Source organism: Pteropus vampyrus, unplaced genomic scaffold, assembly GCF_000151845.1.
Source record: "Pteropus vampyrus isolate Shadow unplaced genomic scaffold, Pvam_2.0 Scaffold141, whole genome shotgun sequence".
In the NCBI taxonomy this organism is placed as follows: Eukaryota; Metazoa; Chordata; class Mammalia; order Chiroptera; family Pteropodidae; genus Pteropus; species Pteropus vampyrus.
In genome coordinates, this window is record NW_011888922.1 from 3,731,864 (window position 1) to 3,749,549 (window position 17,686).

Genomic DNA, 17,686 nt, shown 5'->3' on the forward strand with positions numbered 1-17,686 from the left:
TGCAAGGGTTGTTGTAAATAAAGGCCAAAGGAGGTAAAAATTAAAATAGTCCTAAATGTTAAAGGACCATGAATAATAACATTTCCTTTATAAGAAAATGGAAGAAAGTCCCAATCAAAGTTGGCAATGCTCTACTCCTGAAAAATGTCTTCCCAAAAAGAAAATATGCTAGCTTTGAAAATAATCTATAAAGCTACTTAGCAGGCCTCAAAGCATTGTTTAGACTAATGAGAAAAAAACCCCACTTTCTAACAATAAAAAACAAATCTTTTATTGCCAAATAAAATAAGTTGTTTTCTTTGGCTTACTGGTAAAGAGATTAGAAAAATTAAAATATTTTAAAGTGTAGCAATTACTAAGAGTCAGTCTATAATATCTTTAATATAAAATATTTTAATTAAAAGAGAACAGAAATGATAGAACAAGTTTAACCTGTGGTAGTGGGAATGTCAAAAATTAAATTTTCAAATACTTTTCACGTCAGCAGAAATATGATTTTTTAAATAACAATAGAACAAATTAATATTTGTTGTTGTTCTGCTCTCAACCATACACAAATTTTTCATGAAACTCAAATCAAAGGGATAAGATTATTGTATTTTTAAGAATTCTATTGTCTAACTTTCTTAAAGCCCTTTTAAAAACTATTTTCTTTTAAATTTCAAATATAAAGTTCAATAATTTTTCCCATGATTATCTTAAGTCTCCCATCAGGGAATCTGACTCTATATCCTTACAACTAGGAAGAGACAGAAGATCCAAAAATCCTTCTGGAGAAAGTATTAGGCAACCAATATTTCAACGTATCTCTATTTTCCCTGCAACATAAAAAAATATATTTTACCCATATATTATATACACCAAATTTTAAGAAGTATAAAGAAATAAAATACCTTGGAAGTCCTCAGAATTGGGCAACTTGACACCACATACAAAGTAATCCTTATGCTCATTCTGTGAATATAAGCATATATAAGAATATAAGAATAAAATTAACTCTTTTTATGTGTAAGTAAAGAAACTCTAAGTAAAATCTCAAATAATTCAGCATGTCGGTGTTAACTCAAAGACAATACTGCCCTAGACTCAAAATCCACAATTGTTGAAGCTGGATGATGAGTACATGATGATCCATTATGCTACTATCTCTTACATTTATATATACTTGAAATTTACTATAATTTAAATATTTAAAACATATGTCTAAGCAAAAAGCCATGTAAAATTTTCATCATAAAAATCTTTTGGCCAATTCATAACTAAAAAATGAAAAAATTTTAATGAAATTTACAAGACTGTGAGCAACCTAAAATCCTATTTGTTTTCTTCTCAGAAAATTAGTCTTTTAAATCTCTTCATTAAAAAAAAAATACCATTAAATTTAGCAGATTTGGTTCACTAAAAAAAAATAAAAAAAGAATCTAATCAGTTTTGTTAAAGTTTTATTTTCTGCATTCATTTTAACAAGATAGATTCAAAAACTTAGTATGCTGATAGTTACCCCAGGAATATTTTAAGTTATACTAATAAATATAAATTAATTAGCAGTTATTTTTTAAAGCAGTGCACATGTATCTGCATGTATGTGTCAAAAATGGTGATAGGTGATAATCTGGTTGAGTGAAAAGATCCTAAAGAATCTCGAAATAATTTAGTACTCTTTGAGAGGCAGATGAGTGCATCCCACCACCAAACTGATATAAAAAATCAAATGGTGTAACCTAATACCAAATAAGTTTAAATCTACTTTTAAAACAGATATTAGCTCTTGAATGAATCATGACAAAGCATTTGATTAAGACTAGAGCAATGAGTTTTTTCACTGACAGGAAATTCAAACAGAAATCATCTTTAAAAAAACATTTTTTTTTTTTTCAGAAAACTTTAAACTTACCAAATCAATAGGGTAAATGTAGGAAAGCTCAGATAGTAATTGCCTGCATCTAATTGTCAACTGAGCATTAGTCTTCAGAAAGAGTTCTCTAATGAGGAAAGAAAAAAACACATTTGTTTTAAAAAATATATGTTTACATGCTTTCTGACATTTATTTCCACATAACTGATGCAGAAAAAGATTACATACACGGTCTGCAGTAGGCCACAGAAATTTAGAAGTGTAGGCAAGAATAATAGCTAACATGAGTCCTGACCTATCTCTAAATACTATCAATCAAGCTAACTATATACATACTAAGGCCTATGTAAAGCTAACTATGTAAAGGGTACAAATCATCATTGACTGAGCACTTACTACTATATGCCAGAAGTTTTACAAATGACTTTCTTTAATTATTATAACAAAGCTATTTGGTTGATATAATTATACCTATTTTACAAACAAGGAAACAAGAAAAGATCAATAAGCTAACTAACATCTCATTTAATCTGAGGCCAATTTGATTTCATACATATCTATATGGTATTTCCTCAAAAAAGTGTTCTATTTTTCACTCACAACTACATACTATAACAACCTCAAAAAATAACCTGCTGCCACATTAGAAAAATAATATAAGAAAAAGAACAAACGAGGAAAAAGCTGGGGCATGAGATGATGCAGTTCTTCTCTTGAACTACTTAAGAGACATAACCAATAGGAAAAATACCCATAGAACAAATTACCTGCTCAACTGAGTTAATGATTTAAGAAAAAAAGAATTTAGGAGAAGCTGTAGGTCAAAATGGAATGCAAAAGTAGTAGTATAATGCAAACAGCACTGAAGACTTAAAGGACTCAGTGCTTCCCTAGTGAGCTGGACAAACAGCAGCTTCCCAGAACCTCATTTTCCTATCTGCAAATTGAGAAGATCAGATTAGGTAAAATCCAAGGTTCTTTCCAGGTCTAACATTCTTGAATCCTCAACTGCTAAGGTTTTTTGAAGAAAAATGCAGAGTAAGATGACTTTCCAGAAAAAAATGAAGAAAGATGAGCAAAACAACAGAGGAGGCAACAAACTAAGCATGTGCTGGGAAAAAAAAAAAAAAGAAGGTGAAAAACTATTATCATTTGTCAAATGAATGTTGTGGAGTGACTGAAATTAGCTACAGTTGTACAGAGTCAATTTATTGATGGTTATTTGAATGTTAAGTGAAATAATCAACATGTGCTCTTAAGAGAAAAAAATATGGTAAAAATAGTATTTTAAGAGGAGGGCCAGACAGCAACATAGAGGATGAATTGGAAAGACGGAGCCTGATGAAAGAGGAGCTGTTAAGGTAATCCAAATGAGCTAACACTAAACAGGAGTAAATCTAAAGAAATCACTGAAGAAAAAACTATAAGCTACACTACATGCAGAAGAAAGAAATTTTAAACATTAAGTCATGGTGCTGTGGCCCTGAAAACTAGAACAGTGTTCACATTTCTAATTATGATTATATACTAGGAGCTCTAGTAACAGCCTCTAGCACAGTGCATAGTAGGTGTTTAAAAAAATTTGTTGAATAAATAAATACAGCACTGAGGTATATGAAATATAAATTAATAACAGCAGCTTTGAAAGAATCCTACTTTTCCAAATCCTATCCTCAAAGTAAACTCAACACACAACCATTATTCTCGGGGTTGCATTACCTTTTCGCAGTACACTCCTTCCTCAACTCACTTAGGGATTCCTTCTGGAGTTGAAGCTTGAGGTGTTCAGTTGAAAATGCACTTCCTAGAGAGAGATGGAAGGAGACAATTCCAACTTTAACAGTGCAGATAGAACTGGTCAATCACAACCAAACAGGCAGAGCCTAGTCCCCTCACTGTGAGAGGGAAATAAAAAGAGTTAAAAAGCAGAGTGGGTTGGGTATACTGGTCTTCCCAGGGGAGATTAACTAGAATAAATTTCCCTATTGGTTCGATTTTTACCAAAGTCCAGACTCAAGAAGGAGTCAGAGAGTAGGAGTCTAAGATTCTCTGCCTACAGGTTTCTGGATTACTGTCCAAGAAACCCTGAAAAGATTTCAAAAACCAGGTAACTTTATGTTTTTAAAAAGTGGCTATGGTTGCTGGGTGTTAATGATGATTCACTAAAAGTTCATCAATTTTAACAAATGTACCATTCTGGTAGGGGATGTTGATAATGGGGGAAACTGTGCATATGTGGGGGTTGGGAGCATATGGGAATTCTCCGTACCTTCTATTCAATTTTGCTATGAACCTAAAACTGCTCTAAAAATAGTTTATTGTTTTTTAAAAGTGGTAAATTTCTTTTGAGCCACAGATGCTAATAACATTACTGAAAGTATAAAAAGTAGAACAGGAAAAATTACCTTCATTTTGACTATTATAATATAGTTCATAAATATAAGTAGTTCTTATGAACTTTCATCTTATTCATAAATATAAGTAGTTTTAGTTATAATCAATGTGCAGGAAATGTATAGTGATTTTTCTGTATTATGGCACAAGCATTTTTACATGTTGACAGTCTGAGTTATAATGTTTAATGGCTATGTAAAATTCAACTCCACAGGTATAAATTATATGAAAATTCAACTCTAGATTCTAACTGATACCTCATATCTCAATCCCATCATAAGACATTTAATTTCCCTTAAGTGTTTGCTTTAGCACTGCAACGATTAATATTTGTTTATATGCCTAATTTTTTGTATTTGTATCAACTTTTGGAACCTCCATTTCTATTTATGAGATCATAAAATCCTTTTACATCTTCCTACTGTAAGAAAATGAGAGAATCTAATGTTCTTGACAATCCAGGCCTGATAATTCTAGAGGTCCTGAAGCACAGAGAAATAGTCTTAGATCCTGACACACTAAATTCTAGATCTTCAAAAGGAGTTGTTTCATGTACTGTGATCCCATAGGAAAAAGAGCCCTAAACTCTTCTGCACATCTCCTACAGAAAGGAACAAGAAGTACGTTGACCAAAACACAGTTTGGACCTTAACACGACATTCACTAACCTAAGTAATTTTATCATCACATTTCTAAGCACCCTACTCTTTTCTCTCAACCGTATTTAAACGACCAGTAAGTTGGTAACTCTGCCCCTACCAAAAAATAAATAAATAAAAACAGAACTTAATCAAAGAATACCACTTATCTTCTTTAGGCCCAATATAATTCCTCCCCAAATCTTCACCCTTAATGATTTCAGAAGACATTTAGGTTGACAACCTCTACCCCCTATACCATGTATTTTTACCAGAATGCACATAAATTCTTCCACCACAATATAAATTTGCAATCTTATCCTTTATTCCAGATAAATCAGGCTGCTTCAACTCTAACACTCCTGGTATAATATAAATAGGAACAAGACAGATCTGGGCTTCAAGATGCAAGTGTATGTGTTCTCCTCAGTTTTGAAGACTCTCTAGAACATATTACGTGACCAAAAGAGAAAAAAACAAACGAACAAACAAAAACTTTTGCAAAGTGAAGAAAGAAAAATTAACATTTAAAATGTATTAGCCAGCTAACATATAGAGTAAAATGTTAACAATGGTAAATCTGGGTGAAGAATATAGGTGATCTCTGTACTCTTCTTATTCTTATAATTTTTCCATAAATCTAAGATGATCTCTAAATAAAAAGTAAAAGATCCAAACCCAGAAAGGGGTCACCTATGTGGCTATGGTTTTCCATAGGCTTTACTAGAACTAAAGCACACTGGCATCATCTCTCCAAAATATACCAGATTCATTTTTCTGTCCAAAGGTAATATACCTCATTGATTACAGGGTGGGCTCTGAAACAAAATTGAGTATGGTTTAGACAGGAAAAGAAACTAAGTATTCGAAAATACCTCAGAAAACTCAACCTAAATTCCAAAAGTCACATCATAAAGAGTAATAATACTGAGACAATGATATGCTTAATTTCTTTAGATGTTGTTCACATTATATATTACCAGCCTGAATACTATATGATTGGTGTTGTGTCCTTCTAAGGATATCACGTATAGAAGTACTGATGTCCACCTTTAAGATCATGCATATGTACTGCTTCTCATCTATATTTCTATCCAGATTTAACATTGATTGGTGTCTTCTACTTGTATCAATCTTTACTATTATGGTTGCAAAAGAATAACATTTCATCTCTAGTACTCCTTCCATATTTATCAGTCAGCACTCAGCATTCATCTCTAAGCAAGAGCCTTCCCTTTTCCATTAGCTATTATCAATATGGAACCATCGATTCCATTTTATTTTCAATGATTTATAATTCATTACTGCATATAAGTTTTTTGGTACTCAAGTGGTACCAGATTTGGCTAGTGTGACGCTCTTCAGCTTAGCTCCAGTGTCCTTGTGACATGCCACCATTATGTTATTCAAAATATTACTTAATTATCATTTTAATTTCCATAAAATCTGTAGTGATGTCCCCTCTCTCCTTCCTGATATTGGTAATTTGTACTTTCTCTTTTTTTTGGTCAGTCTGGCAAGAGGCTTATTAATTTTACTGGTCTTTTCAAAGAATACCTTCTGGTTTCATTGATAGTCTATACTCTCTTTTTGTTTGTAATTGCACTGATATCTGCTCTTGATTATTTCCTTCCTTCTGCTTGATTTGGGCTTACTTTGCTCTTCCTTTATAATTGTTAAAGTACAAGGTTAGATTATTAATTGAAGATCTTCATTCTTTTCTAATACGAGTATCAAATACTATACACTTACCTCTAAGCTTGCAATCCTTCAAATGTTAATATCATATTTTCATTCAGTTCAAAATATTTTCCAATTTTCCTTGTTATTTCTTCTTTGACCCATTGTTTATGTTTATACATACACGCAAGAGTGTGTATGTGGTACAATTTCCAAATATTTGGAATTTTCAAGATATTTGTTAATGACTTCTAGATTATATCTGTTTTGGTGAGAGACCATACTTTCTATTATTCTGATTCTTTTGTATTTGTTTGTTTAATTATACTAAATACAACCTAACTGAATATTCCATGTATACTTGAAAAAAATGTATATTCTGCTGGTGTTCAGTAGAGTGGTCTACTGTCAGTTAAGTCAAGTTAGTTGATAGTGTTAAGGTCTTTTATCCTCATTGATTTTTCTCTCTACTTGTTCTATAAATTATTGAGAAATGAGTGTTGTGGTTCCAACAATTGTGGATTTAGCTATAATCCTCTCAGTTCTATCAGTTTTTGCCACACACACACACACACACACACACACACACACATATGTGCTCTATTATTATAGCCATACATATTTAGAATTTGTTATATCTTTTCGTGACCTGACCTCTTCACCATAATGTAAAATTCATCTTTAGTGTATGTAATATTCATTGTTCAGAAGTCTACTTTGCCTGATATTAATATAGCCATTCCAGACTTCTTTTGATTAGTATTAGCATGGTGTACTTTTCTATTCTTTTACCTTTAATTTATCTATATCTTTATATTAAAATTGGTTTTATTGTAGATAGCATTTAGTTGAGTCTTTTTAATATAAAATCTGAAAAATTTATTTCTTATTTGAGGTATTTAGATCATCTACACTTAACATAATTATTGATATGTTTAGATTAAAATCTACCATTTTGCTAGTTGTTTCCTACATGTTCTATTATGCATTCTTTGTTCCTTTACTCTTTTTATGCTTTTGAATTGATCATTTTTTTTTTTTTATGATTCCTTCTTCCTCCCTATTGGCTTATTATTACCTCCATGTTGAATTTTTTAGTGGTTGCCCCGGAGTTTACAATATATAACTAATTAATAAAGTTAGCCTGCAAATCCTTCATTCCCCGGGGCACAGGTGAAAACCTATTGTGACTGGAGGAAGAAAAAGAAGAGAAGAGGATGCATATCAAATCTGAGGATATTAATGAGTTTTTTAAAGTTCTCTATTCTTTGTGTTATCTTTTGGGTCAGCTATTGTTTGTTCAATTTGGTTTCATTCACACTATTTTCCTAAAATACCTGATGAAGCTTGGTTTTCCCTTCAAACCCATTAATACATGAGTAGATTGATTAGCATGAGTAATTAGTGTAAGTTTCCTTTGACATTATAAAAATTTATTTATGTAAGGCTTCATCCCCGAGTGCCAGCTCAGTGAAAGCAGGCAGGTCTTATTGATAAGGCTTTCCTTCAGAGTACACATGCTAGAAGCTGGTAGTACCTTTACTTTACCACAACTGTAAAATGAGGAGAACTTTACTTTGGGATTGTGTTATTGAGAATATTTCACTCCTAAGTAGAACTACCTTTCATGTTTTCCTCTGGGTAGGTGTGAAAGTCCACAGTCTGCTCTAACTTTCTATGCCAAACACTCATACTATGGGACTTAACCAGGTCAAGAATCCATTATGTTTAGAAAGCAGATGGAGCAAATGTTCTAAGAAGTTACTTGAAATTCCTAGAGGAAAGAAACTAGGCCAGCAGGCCCAGCTACCCTAACTATTGCTCCACCATTCTCCTCAATTCAAAGTTGCCTCTGAGAGCTCTACCAGAAACCTCCACTGCAGCCTTTTCCATCTGTGTTCTGGGCTGCAGTTTTTCTCTAGTTTATTCATCAATACAATCCTATCTACTTTGTGACTTTGAGAACTGTGTCAAAATCTTTGCTATTCCTGTGGCACCTTCTTTATTTTTACCATCGCCACAGATTTATTCTTTATGTATGTATCGTCTATCAATGGGTCATTGAGGGGGAGAAAAAGCAAATGCACATGCTTGGTTTACAATATTCCAATTGCTTTCTAAAACGTTTGGCCCTGAATACAGCAATGTTCCACTCTGTTAAGTAAGATGGCCCCTCTGTTCAGCAAGAACACAAGTCAGGCCCTTTAATTTTAATAACCGAATATCAATGCTGTCTCCTGTAAATGTAATAGCTAGAGAATATAAATTTTGCTCCCATCAACAAAACAAAACACAGACTCTCTAGCCTCTCTTTCACTTAGAGAGTTTGGTCTCAGACTGGCTAATGGCCAGCTCCTGTCAACATTACAGTTAAAACCAATAAACTGTCATTCTTCCGGTTTTCTATATCAAGTCAGATGACCAAAAAGCAATATACTTCAACGATTTTAGTTTCCCTCCCTGCAGAAATGCCTTTTCTGTACTATGATTTATGATGTTGCCTTTCTCGAAGGTTAATAGATATTTCTTGCTGTAACTTTTGTAAAATTGCAATTGACTATATTTCATTATGATATTTAATATCTAGCACATAAGAAACTGATGCTAAATTCCTCTCAGAATTTAGTACCAACAGAAGATTTTTTTTCTCCCTAAAGAACTGATATACTTCCTCGTAACAGGCCATGGGAAGCAAATGATATTCGTAACTCTACACAAGTGGCTTGACAGCTATAAAGGTCAGAACTATTTTAGTGCTTAAATTCAATAGGTATATCCTATGGGAGATAGTGTATTGTATTGCAAAGCTCATGGTCTTAGGAAATCAGAAAGATCTGGGTAAAATCCTATCTATGCTATTTTCAAGACTCTAGACAAGTCTCAGCTTTTCTGAGCTTCATTTTCCTCATCTGGAAAATAGGAATAATTTCACTTTTACTCAATATTTGCATCTCAACCTGCCCCCATGAAGTTCCAGGTAGGTAGAGAAAATTACAGAACTGGCCTAATTCCGTTTACTTTAAAAATAATAACCACAAAGCACAAATAGGCACATTTTCCAGCAATCCTACTACAATTTCCTCATTAGTTTGCTTTCCCACTCTTAGAGATGATTACTCCATACATTCCCCTAAATCCTTAAACCTCCCCTAAATCCAATATATAATCACCTTATCTCATACTACCCTGAAACAGGATTTTCATAGTCTTATCCACTATCTAATATTTGAACTCACCTGTTGTCCCTGCGCCATTTTCTTAGCCTTCTCCTCCTGTTCAATGGCTAAGGCAAGTATCTTCATTTATACTCTGAATTCTTTCTCATCCTAAGCCCTTCTCATAATAGTCTCTTCCTAACAAATTATGTTCCAGCTATAGTGGCCTCTTTCCTATTCCACAGTCCAGACCCTTCTTATGTTCAAGACTTCACTTGCTGTTCTCTCTGTAGGTACTCCAGAAATTCTTATCTTGTAAGACAGCTCCTCAAGCAAACCTTTTCTGAGCAATATCTGTAAAAATGGTCTCACATTTTATCTTCTATTGCCATAGCTTGTTTCTAGTACTTGTCACAATCTGATATTTAATTTATTTATGGTTTCTTATTTACTGTCTTACTCACTAGGTAAGTATCCAAAATTGGAAGTTTTAATTCTTCCCTTTCCTTCTTTACCTCAACATCAGCTTTTCCTTCAGCATTTGTCTTGATGAGTGATTTGATTATCTGACCAGTTGTCCAAACCAGAAATTGAAAAGTATTCTAAATCTTCCTCTCTCCCTCTCTCCTAAAATCCACGAAGCCATTAACAGTAGAGTGTACTATATAAATATAAATATCTTTTGAATCTATATACTCCCTCCTCTCTTAACAGTCCCAATCTGTTTAGTTTAGATCTTAATTGTGTGTTGCTTAGATTACTGTAATAACTGCCTAAATGACAATTCTTTATATTCAACTCCTCAAAGAGAACTTTCTAAAGCATAACACATCTAATCTCCATTCTAGATTATAGTCATCAATACAGTCCTATTTATTTTTTTCACTAAAAAACTTTCCTTGTTTCCTTGTTATTTCAACAGATCTCCAACCCTTTCAACATAAACTTCCTTTATGATTAGGTCAATTCTTTACCCCTCTAGACTATCCTATGGACCTTTTCTCAAATGTATCCTTAGTTGAAGCTTTACTGGAATTACCTGCAATTCTCTAATCTACTTCTATGCCTGTATATAAACTGTTCGCTCTACCTGGAAAGTCTCACCTTCTCCTCCTTGCTCTCTACTACATATTCTTCTAGACCCAGCCCAAGTATCACCTACTTTACCTGGTGTTCTGATTTCCAGATGCGCACTTTCTGTGTTCCTATAACACCTTCTATATATCTTTGTCATATAGTTATCATACCTTTCACTCTGTTTCTAACACTTTATACAGCACCTGGTTCTTCATAGGTGTTCCATAAATAATGGCTAAAAGAACTGATGAAGGCATGCACACACACATACATATTCTCAACGTTCTTCCTACTTTCTTTGTATGCCTTATAATCTCTTTTTACTTCCATGTTGAACCATCTAATTATAAATGTATTTTTTGTAAATGCCACTTTCAATGTTTTTTGGGAGTAAGTGGAGAAAAAAAATCATGACAAACCAAGTAAATTTCTGTTAGGTGGCCTATTTTTACATATGTATACATTCCATTTCAAAACAGGGAGATTAAAATGAGATAGTTTGACTTTCCTACAATCCAATAAAGACATTACTAGAATAAATCATTACAAATATATGTAAAATTAATCATTCTGAAAAGAAAACCTGAGGTTTACTTAGGAACCACATTTACCATCACCTTATGACATTATGACCTAAGAGAAGAAAATTGTTACGTATTGCTTAATATAATATCTTTATAACTTCAAATGAAAATCTAGGACCTCTGATAGAAACTAAAGCACCAATTTAAATATACTATGTGATTCTTCTTTTATTTGATAGGCAAGACAAAAGAGCAAAATAATTTGTTGACCAAGCAGAAGCTAATTAAATAGAAGAAACTAGATATATAGTTCACCTTAATTACTAATATTTATTGTAAAATGACAAAAAGAAATAATAACTGACAAGAACTTCATATAAAATATTTATTTTGGCAATAAAAAATATCACAATTTTTTATTCACTGGAATTACCAAGAGGAATTTCTCTTCCCAGATCTGAACAATGGAATCTGATATATCTAACCTCTTCTACACACGATGTCACTTAAGGCAATGTATTTGTTTTTGTGATTGCTTACAAAAACAAATTAAAGAATCTGTAAAACAGGAGTTGAATATGGCTAGTTACAGAAGTCTAAGAGGTCATTCCCATCAAATGGCTTTCCAGTTAACAAGCTACATCTACAGACACACTTGGGTCAGAGAATCTCCTTGTTTCATCTTTCATTACTGAGAAATATATCATTGGTATCAAACTTTGAAGAATAAAGAGAATCATTAAAAAGGCATACAGATCCCCATCCTTTCTACCAATCCTATCCTGAGATTAGAATCTCAAAGCTGTAAGAAATCTTGACTACATAATTTAAAATTCTGTTTGGTTTGTAAAGAGGAAATAGGTCCAAATAAGTTGAATGACTTGTCTAAGTACAGACTGAGAGAATGATAGATCTTTAATTCAGATCTCTTAATTCGATGAGACCAAATCAAAGAAATCTTTGGGGAAAATTCATTTCACCCATCCTATAATAAATAGAAATATAATAGAACAAAGTTCACCATCTATTAGTCCACAGGCCAAATGGAAAACTAGTAAAACATCACTCAGTTCATCTGTTCGACACATATTAGAGAAAGCAACAATGATATTTTGCTTAGTGGAAACAAAACAGGATTTGGAATCAAAGAATCCTAAATTTGAATTTGGATCTGTAAGTAATTTGTGTGACCTTGGGAAATGTCTCTGAGCCCAAGTTCTTTAACTCCAGGATAAAAGAGGAAAAAATTATTATCTCTCAGGACTATTTTCATAATTAAATGATATGCCATAAGTGAAATATCTGGCATGTTACAGGATTTCAACAAAAGTTATCTGCTTCATAGAATGTATTAGGATTCATACAAATGTATTTTGCAAGGTTTCAGATAGCATGAAACAGTGAGAAAAGCACAGAATTTGGAGACAAAAGGTCTGGGTATACACCTCAACTGTGTTCCTAAACATCTGTCTATAACTAGCCAAGTCACTTACGTTCTCAGTATCTCATATATAAAATGAAGGGAAGAATATTTGCCATCTTTAGCCTTCAGGAATGCTTTAAGGATCAAATATGATAATCTTTGTGCAAGCACTTTCTAACTATAAAGTATACATGTGTTATTGTTACTATCAAGATACAAATAGCATTAAAAAGCAGCTTCTTCCTACAAATATTAAGGAATTCTGCTTCTATAAAGTTAATATCACTCCGCAGCCACCAGTGAGTTCTTGAATTTTATCAAGATTTATAAAACGTATTTAAGTTCTACTAAACACATTTCCTCAGGACCAGTGTTTCATACCATTTTCTAAACCAAATATCAAGCAAACTAATTTAGATAGAGTGTTGCTGCTTCTCAAAGACTTGGGGGTTAAGATAGGGCAAAAGATCCTGTAAATCAAATCAAATCCTATAATTATTTAATGAGAAGGTTATCCAGCTTGACACACTAATGTGGGGAAATCTGTTTTTTTATTAAACATCATAAATTAAACTACTAATATCTGTCAAAAATGAAAATGTATACATTAATAAACATTAATACTGAAAAGATCAGCTCATGACCCAGCTAGAAGCTGCTACAGACCACAAGTTGGGAACCATTGCCTTTGAGGTGCAGGAGCGGGAAACTCATGGGTGTAGAGTTTATGAGGCCCTCACAGTTATGTGGCTACTCAGCAAGTCAGCGGCATGAATAGAAATTATCTTTCTTTCTCTTCCCAAGAAATCATCCTGTGCCAATAAATTTTTATAAACAAAAACATAAAATATATAATAGGCACCTGGTTTCTTCCACATGTTTATACAAATTAATCCCTATGGCACTAGTATGAGATGCTATCCTTACTGCACAGATATGTAAAAAGATGCAGAAGTTAAGAAATTCCTTTATAGTCATTCAGAAAAATTGGTAGCAAAGGAAAAAATATCATATATTACTGACTTTATATCCTAACTGGGCTGAGAACAAAGTGCCTAGATAAGTGCCAAGTGCCAAAAAGAAGTCTTAATATGTAAGAAGCCACTAGTATTATTCACATTAGCAAATTTCTTCACTACTGGCTAGTAAACACTAAACCGAAGCTACAAACACAAGTGACAAATACATCTTCCCTCTTCATGTTACCAATACCAGTGACTTAAGTGCTTATAAATATTTTAATTTGGCTCAAGAGTCATTAAATAGATTTAATTATAAGTATAATCGACTTACAATGTAAATAAATAAATAACCACAGCAAGAGCTACAGCTGTAGGGCCACTACTATAACAGCTACTGCTAATTTGTCCCTCAAACTTTTGAGGAATTTTTCTTTGTGCATATATATAAAAAAAAAAAAATCGTGTTTCTATATATCAGCAACAAGTAAAAAATAAAATTTAAAGATATTTACAATAGTATCATAAAACATCAAAAAACAGAAACAAATTCAGTAAGTCATGGAGAACATCCTATGCTAACAACTAGTTTATTTCAATAATGTTTTATAAAGAAGATATAATAAAGGCATGTATCATATTCTGGGGTTGGAAGACTCAATATTGTAAAGATGTCTATTATTCCCCAATTGTATTGATAAATGTATTAAATGAAGACCCAATCAAAATCCTAACAAGATTTTCTTTTCTGTGTACAACTTTATATGAAAATGCAAAAGGACAAGAATAAATAACCAAGGTAACCTTTAAGAACATCTAAGAGGAATAACTTTAACAGATAGAAAGACCAAAGACCAATTATAACATGAGAGAAATTTAAGCACAGAGATAATGACAAAAGAATAAAAAAATAGATCAATGGAACAGAGAGTCTTGTAACAGACATGTATGTACTTGGCAAAAGTGAAACTGCACTGCAGTGGAGAAAGGAAGGTCTTCAATCAATGGGGCTAGGTCAAGTGACTACATGAAAAAGATGAATCTTGATTTTTATTTTATGTTTTACACAAAAAATCAATTCCTGATCAATTATAGATATGTGAAAAGTACAGTAGTAAAACACTTAAAAGAAAACATAGAATAACATCTTTATGACATTAAAATAGGCATATATTTCCTAAACTGGTCACAAAAAGCCTTCAATATAAAAGAAAAGACAAATAAAATGGAATTTTTGTTCATGCAAAGGTATCATTAAAGAGTGAACTAGCAAGCCACAGAATGCGAGAATATATTTTTAATGCTTATTTCAAAAAATCCACATGCATAATATATAAAAAGCACCTATCAAAAAAACTGTCAAACCCATAAAAAATGGTGGTGGGGATTGGGGGGAGACTTCAGCGGGTACTTCACAAAGGAGTGAGTGTATTTCAATCAGCAAGAAACATATGAAATAGTAGTGCCCAACTTCATTAGTCTTCAGGAAATTCAAAATTAAAACTGCAATGCAGTGCTACAACATACCCACCAGAAAGGCTAAAATACAAAAGACAGAAAGTACCAAACACTGACAAGGATGTAGGACAGGAGATCTCACACACTGCTGGATGGAGAGGAGGTAAACTGGCACAATCACTTCGGAAAACTTTTGGACACAATCTACTAAAGCTGACGATATGGTATACCATGACTGTGTAATTCCATTCCTTGGTTTATATCCAACAGAAATGCATTAAAAAGCATTAAGGAACATGTACTATAACATTCACAGAAGGATTATCTGTAATAGTCTCAAACTAGAAATTACCGAAATGCCGAAAACAAGAATAAATTCATAGTCATACAATGGCATACTACTGGCAGTAAGAGTAAACTAAGTCTACATTACATGTAGGTAGAAATGAATTTTACAAACAAAATTGTTGACCAAAAGCCAGCACATAAAATGTACACATACAGGATTCTATTTATATAAAGTTCAAAATTAGGCAAAGCCAATCTTTGCCACAATAAGTAAAAGTAGTGGTTAGACCGGCTAAAGATATTCAGGATGGAAGGCAGCTGCTGAGGTTCTGGGGTCCTCAGAATCCTGCATATCGTGATGGAAATCCTGCTTATGTAGGTATATTCACTTTGAAAATCTGAAATATGGTGTGTGTGTGAGTGTGTGTGTGTGTGTATTTGTGCACTTTTCTGTATATATCAACTCCAAAATACTTCAAAAAATTTTTTAATTATATCAGCAAATTTATACAAAGATGACTATTTGAGACTATGGAGAAGAAAGGAAAACTTAAATGTGGAGGTTAGACTATGTGTATGGTGTTTTTACCTACCTTTGTCCTGTAATGCAATTTGTTGCTTATGCAGAAACGCCATCTCCCGTCCCAAAGCTTTCTTTTGTCTTTCCAGTTCATTTCGAAGCACCAAAATCTTTAATTGCAGGCACTCACTTTCTTTTTTCTAAATAATTTAAAGCACAGGTAAATTTATGAATATAAAAATGATAATTATGAATAACTATGCATTCATAATGTTTCAAAATGAATAATGGTTTAAAGCACTTTAATACTCATCTATCTTATAGATCTCCTGGGTAACTTAATTATCAGAGGTAATTAAGGTAACTTAATTATCGGCACCCATCATTTTAATGGAAAGAGTACAGATGTAAGAAAAGAATAAGAATAGAAATGAATCTATAGTCTGAGGACAGTTCTTTCTAAAATTCCAGAAGACACTACAAAATATGTCAGACTTCTTTTCTGACATCACAATACAATAAGACAAAAATTACTAATAAAAAAGAAATGGAGTTCTCAAAATGTTAAACATAAGAGTTGCCAAAGGACCCAACGATCCCACTCTTTGGTTTATACCCAAGAGAATTAAAAACATGTCCACACAAAAACCTGAATATGAATGTTCATTACAGCATTATTCATAATAGTCAAACAGTGGAATCAATCCAAATGCCCATCATCTGATAAATGGATAAATAAAATGTGGCATATCTATAAATGGAATATTATTTGGAAATAAAAAGAAATAAAGTACTGATATACGCCACAGCATGGATGAGCCTTGAAAACATTATGCTAAGTAAAAGCAGCCAGTTTATAAGGGACACAGACTCTATTTACACGAAACGTCCAGAAGAGGCAAATCTATAGAAAAAAAAATGCAGATTTCCATCCTTGCCAAATTGAATCAAGGTACGCTAATATCCTGCAGATTTCAGAGTAGGCCAAGCAGGGACCTAGGGCTTTCATTCCTTCCAGGTGGTAACGAATTAAACTTCCCCATAAGGTATCCCCCATATGGGAGAAGCCTGGACTTGTAGCAGTAATGAGATAACCCTCCCCCACCCTCCCTGCTGGGTGATATCAGAGAAGGCCTAGTGAAGAGTCAGAACTTTCACTACTATGCAGCATTAGTAGGCCACCTTATTCCCCATGATTATCAATAGAGGTCATCTGGGGAGCAGAATCAAGGCACTCATACTTCTCCCAGCCAGGTAGGCATTATTGGAGGCCTAGTGGAGAGCTGGAACTCCTACTCCCAGCCAGAAGTAATGAGTGCGCACGCACGCACATATCACTTGAGTGTCAATGGAAGGAATTGGAGAACCTGAACTTCTACATCCACCTGGCAGTAATGAGATGGTGCCTCTCCCTTCCCCTACCATAAGGAGAGCTGTCAGAGGAATCCAGGTAAAACGGAAATTTTAAATAAAATCCAGAGACTCATAATATAATACCCCAAATGTATAAGTTTCCATCAAAAATCACTCATACCAAAAAACAGGAAGATGTCAAAGTAAATGAAAAAGGGTAATCAATAGATGTCAACTTGAGAAGACAGACATGTTAAAATCACCTGACAAAACTGAGAGCAGCCATCAAAAAAATGCTTCAACAGCAATTAAAAACATGCTTGAAAAAAAATGAAAAAATAGGACATGTTGGCAAAGAAATA

The 17,686-nt window shown here is 33.1% G+C and overlaps 1 protein-coding gene across 2 annotated transcripts in view; it reads right to left on the minus strand.

Annotated features, from left to right (window-relative positions):
• Positions 1–17,686, minus strand: part of UVRAG (UV radiation resistance associated) — a 263,690-nt gene that overhangs the window by 123,957 nt on the left and 122,047 nt on the right. For both annotated transcript variants that reach the window (XM_023535521.1, XM_011368399.2), the window contains 4 exons: positions 16,045–16,171; positions 3,575–3,659; positions 1,895–1,982; positions 894–954 (listed from right to left, as the gene is read on the minus strand). In XM_023535521.1, coding sequence (XP_023391289.1) covers positions 894–954; positions 1,895–1,982; positions 3,575–3,659; positions 16,045–16,171 — 361 coding nt within the window. The remainder of the gene's footprint in view (positions 1–893; positions 955–1,894; positions 1,983–3,574; positions 3,660–16,044; positions 16,172–17,686) is intronic.